Genomic DNA, 5,000 nt, shown 5'->3' on the forward strand with positions numbered 1-5,000 from the left:
AAGTGTGATGAAATAGCTAGTCCTTTCAGTTTATAAACTATGCTTCAATGTAATTATCATGATACAGTTTGAAAAAAATTAATTTGGGGTTTAGGTGGCCTCAAACTACCACTGCCTACTCTTGGCTAGACAGAGTTGGGTCTTCCCCAGATAGGTTGCATATGTTATACAGATTATTTTTATGGTGGATGATGAAACTTTGTCATTTGAATGTGTTCAAGGGATGATGTATGATAAACCATTTAGTGTGTAGAGAAAGAACATACATAGGGAAATCTCAGTCTTGCAATATAAACTTGAATTATAAATATTCAATATTGCTTTATATTGAATATTATTTGAATGATCATTTGGTCAATAAGCCTGTGGCTGAGATGATTTGTGTGATAGTTAATTATTTGTTTCCAGGTATTACAACAGGTATTGAAGAAAGCACATCAACATTTAACTGCCATGCAAATGATGGCGATGATAGAGTAGGTGATCAGCCTACTCTTGTATATACACAAGCCCTTAATTATATAAGAAAAATTAAGGAACGTTCTGCTGAACAAGGTATGGAAACTGTATGCCATTAGGAGAACCTTTGAAATATCTGCAGATATTATTAAATGTGGATCTTACGTACCTGTAGATTGATGTTGGAATATCAAGTACTTTTGTACTTCACATGAATATTCATGCACAGATTCTTTAACTACTTAGTGCATAGTTTCAGTTATGTGTATCTTTCTATCCAGGTGTTCCATTTGCTAGTCCAGAACTCATACAGCTTCCACGTGACACACATGATGCAGCAGCTTTTCTTAAGAGTTTCAAAAGTGCTGTGAGTATTGGCTGTTGTTTGTTCATTCTTATATTTATTTTTTTGTCTTTATGTTGTAAGTGATCTTGATGATCTAACTTCCTTCAGCTTTGTCAAAGAAATGGGGGTAGAATCTCAGAATGTGTTAAAAAGACATGTTTTGGTGTGGAGTCAGTCCAGAGACATATTTAGCATCTCTGCTGATCATGTAATGTCTTATTTCAGCGAGGTTTTACCGTGGCCATCAGCGTTCAAGATGGCACTGTTCTTCATTTATCACCAGCTGTCACAGATGTCCTTGGCTTTCCCAAAGATATGCTTATTGGGCAGTCATTCATAGATTTTGTGTATCCAAAGGATTCAATTAACTTCTCATCCAAAATCATCCATGGGTTGAACATGCCTTTTAGAACCGACTCTATTAAAGGTAAGATAACCTGTTTGAAAAGTTCATTTTCTTAAATATATTAAAGGTATAAAATTGTGCCTGTGTGTGCATATTTAGCTCTTTAGAATGAAAATGTAGAAATTACAGTTATGATCATATAAATAATTTATATTTGTTTGTAATCAATCCAACTTTGTCTACATCTGTATATCAATTCTTTTTAATTTGCAGATAATTACGGCACCTCCTTCTTCTGCCGCATGCGCATGTACCATGGCCTGAAGTCCTCTGGCTTTGGTGTGCGTAATAAGAGAACAATATACAAGCCTTGCAAGATTATTCTGAAGTTCCATGATCCTTCTTGCATGGAAGAGACCGCATCAACGTATGGTCCAAATTCCTCTCTTCTGCTGGCAGAAGTTATTCCAATTGAGAGCGTCTATCATGGTTAGTTATGAGTTTTTGCTCATATTATGGGTAGTTGTATTTATACATGCATGGGTATATATTTAGATGATTATTTTTTTGCATTCATATGGAGGTATATGTGATGTATTTATGGATTTATTTATAATGGATTAGAGATTGATGATTGAATTGAAAGATAGCATTTAGGACTATATATATAAAGATTAATTAAATGTAAGCAAATGTTATAAGATCTTATATGTTCATAGAATATTCAGTTTGAATTTTTAACACTTCTAGCACTTTGTTATTCAATCACACTTATCATTCTTTCAGTACCTGGTGAAACCCCCGCAATGGGTAGCTTTAGCATACGTCATTCGGCTTCTTGCATTTATGGATTTATTTATAATGGATTAGAGATTGATGATTGAATTGAAAGATAGCATTTAGGACTATATATATAAAAATTAATTAAATGTAAGCAAATGTTATAAGATCTTATATGTTCATAGAATATTCAGTTTGAATTTTTAACACTTCTAGCACTTTGTTATTCAATCACACTTATCATTCTTTCAGTACCTGGTGAAACCCCCGCAATGGGTAGCTTTAGCATACGTCATTCTGCTTCTTGCAACTTCTCTGAGTACGATCCAGAGGCCATTCCATATCTAGGACACCTTCCTCAAGACTTAACTGGGAATTCTGTGTTTGATTGTTATCACCCAGAAGATCTGCCTTTGCTGAAGTCTGTGTATGAAGATAGTAAGTAGAGTTTTTATTTGTGTCTAGACGTGTCGGTAATTGATGCTTTCACCCTTCAGGGATAAATTGCACAATAGAGGGAAAAAATAGAAAACAGAAATAAAAAATGACATATATTAGTACTACTAAATTCCATTTGCCACATTTCAGTTGTTAAAGAACAAGGCAAGCCACACCGGAGTAAACCGTACAGGTTCCGCACTTTCAATGGTAGCTATGTCACGCTGGAGACAGAGTGGCTCTGCTTTGTCAATCCATGGACTAAGAAGATTGATTCCATAATTGGTCAGCATAGGGTATTAAAGGTAAGTGATTTTAGAGGCAAATTTTTTCACTTTTGATCATTTCTATTTCATTGATATTGTCTCTGTAATTCTCTATATATTTCCATGATTCGATTTCTAAATGTTTGTAGGCGTGAAATGAAACTGAGGTAACAAGAATATTGAAACTCATAAGATTGATATGACAGATCTGCATGTGGTTGCAACAAATTGTGGGTCATAATATTAATATATTTTTCTTTTCATGTAAAGGGGCCAAGTGATATTGCAATATTCCTTGATCCTACTGAGAAAAGTCAGTCTCCGGTCCCAGAAGAAGTTCTCAAGGAGGCACAGAAAGCTCAAAAGGAAATCATTGAATTATTGGCCAAGGTAATATCATGTTTTCTGTTTTGAGTTAAGAGGAATTTGTGTTTTCAGGCAATTTAGCTTTAAAATTTGTATGTAGATTAGAAGGGAAAGGGAATGATTTTGTAAAACTATATTTTCATTTTCATAGAAACTAGGTTAATAAAGGGAGGCATTTTATTCAAATTTTAATTAGGCTGATTTTTTATTTTGATATTTCATAGATAAGATAGGGATTTAGAAATATATGTATGGATATATAGGTAGATAAATATGCCAAGGAAGTTTCAAACTCATAAGCTCACCTCACCAACCTATCCTCTTTTCTCCCCCTTCTCTCTCTCCTTCCTTACAAATCCTTCAGCCTGTAGCCACGTACCGAGACCCTAGTAAAGAACCTCAGGAGATGAGGCGTCGCACCCTGGCCCACATGATGAGCTCAATCGTGGAGGAGCTTGACAACATGGAGAAGAAACAAAGCACAGCTGAAGAAAGGAACATAGACGGACATAGGCCAGGTGGTCGACAACCCCTCAGCATGGTGACCGAGCCAGGCCAGCCCAATGTTGTACGTATCCATATATTTATTACTATTATTTATTTATTTTTTTGGTCTTGTTACTTTGGATTGTTACCTTTTTTTTTCTTTAAATTCGATTTTATTGATTGCATTCTTACTTTAGATATGACTGTTGTTGCGATTATTATTACAGCAGGTATGATTTTATGTTTATTTCAATCAGATTCCATTTGAAGCTGAATATGTTAAAAGAAAAGAATAAAATGATTAACCCATATGCAGTGGGTGGTTAATTGATGCTGGTTCACTACTAAGTACATTTTGTACTTTTGAAGACTTTTATTATAGTATTCAGTGTCAGTTGTAGGTATAACAATAAGAGGAACAAATTATTTTTGGAGGGGTAAGTTTTTAGGAACTTAGTATGAATTGATGGGATGGGAGGAAGAAGTGTGGATCAAGAGAACAGGGCAAAGAGAGAGAGTTTTAAATGTGGGAATGGTGGGGGATTGAGAAATTTGATTCTCTGGTTTTAGGGCCAGTACAATTTTTTGAGTCATTTTTTGTATTTTTTTCCATTTATTTTTATTAATCAAAAGGGTTGAAACATGTATCATTCCTCTAGGTAATCCATATTTTATGTACATTCATTGAGAGAAATAGAATTTGTTGATCAATAAGCTTATGGTTATTGGTGCAAGTTTTAATGGAATTAGACATTTGATGAAAGTTAAGTACAAAACAAAGGAAGAATCAGTAACCATTGGATTAGGAAAGAATAAATGTAAAGAGATGTATAATTAACCCACTGATGCTAAGAGGGCAAACATTCATCCCATCTTTACTGTGATTTTTTATTATTGATTTTTAAAAACATAGACAGCTTCAGAAGTGCTTAGTCATCGTGGAGTCAAGGAAAAGATTGTGGAAATCAGATAAGGTCACATATGCCTGCTAATTATCTCCTAGCTGGTTGAGCTCATCTGTTTGCAAACAAAATTCACAAAACAAAACTACAGTAGACAGTACATATACCTGGCACCAATGTATTAATGTTACAAAGATTGTGCAGGTTATTTATACCAGTGATCTATTTTTTTTTTTCTCTTTTTCTTTTTCTTTTTTCGTAGTAGGTACTTATAATAAACTCTCTCTTGCAAGTCACATAACTTCCAGTTCTTGGGCAAATCTAACCCAGACTGTTGAAGTTGATATTCTTTAAAAAGCTTTTTTGCATGGTAAACTTCTGCGGATGAACTTAGTGATAAGCTTGCAGTTTCCAACCACCCAGGACCAAGCATCAGTAGTCATGGGAGAGATCTCTCCTCATCAAGATGACCGTTGTTATGAGTCCAACCCCTCAACCTCTACCCCATCTAGCTACAGCAAGCTCAACTACAATGAAACTATGCAGAGGTACTGTACCATCAAAACAGGTGAAAGAGAAGAGGGTTCGACTTTTTCACACACCTCTGTGCC

The 5,000-nt window shown here is 34.8% G+C and overlaps 1 protein-coding gene across 11 annotated transcripts in view; it reads left to right on the plus strand.

The window, feature by feature from the left end:
* The window catches only part of per (period circadian regulator), a 13,759-nt gene that overhangs the window by 8,399 nt on the left and 360 nt on the right, over positions 1–5,000 (plus strand). For 5 of the 11 annotated variants that reach the window (XM_070116551.1, XM_070116550.1, XM_070116548.1 and 2 more), the window contains exons 5-13: positions 409–555; positions 741–826; positions 1,031–1,232; positions 1,425–1,640; positions 2,184–2,369; positions 2,520–2,674; positions 2,906–3,025; positions 3,366–3,569; positions 4,798–5,000. The exon at positions 4,798–5,000 is cut by the window's right edge. In XM_070116551.1, coding sequence (XP_069972652.1) covers positions 409–555; positions 741–826; positions 1,031–1,232; positions 1,425–1,640; positions 2,184–2,369; positions 2,520–2,674; positions 2,906–3,025; positions 3,366–3,569; positions 4,798–5,000 — 1,519 coding nt within the window. The remainder of the gene's footprint in view (positions 1–408; positions 556–740; positions 827–1,030; positions 1,233–1,424; positions 1,641–2,183; positions 2,370–2,519; positions 2,675–2,905; positions 3,026–3,365; positions 3,570–4,797) is intronic. The other 6 variants (XM_070116556.1, XM_070116549.1, XM_070116554.1 and 3 more) reach the window with 4 other exon arrangements.

Source organism: Penaeus vannamei, chromosome 39 (assembly GCF_042767895.1).
Source record: "Penaeus vannamei isolate JL-2024 chromosome 39, ASM4276789v1, whole genome shotgun sequence".
Lineage (NCBI taxonomy): Eukaryota > Metazoa > Arthropoda > Malacostraca > Decapoda > Penaeidae > Penaeus > Penaeus vannamei.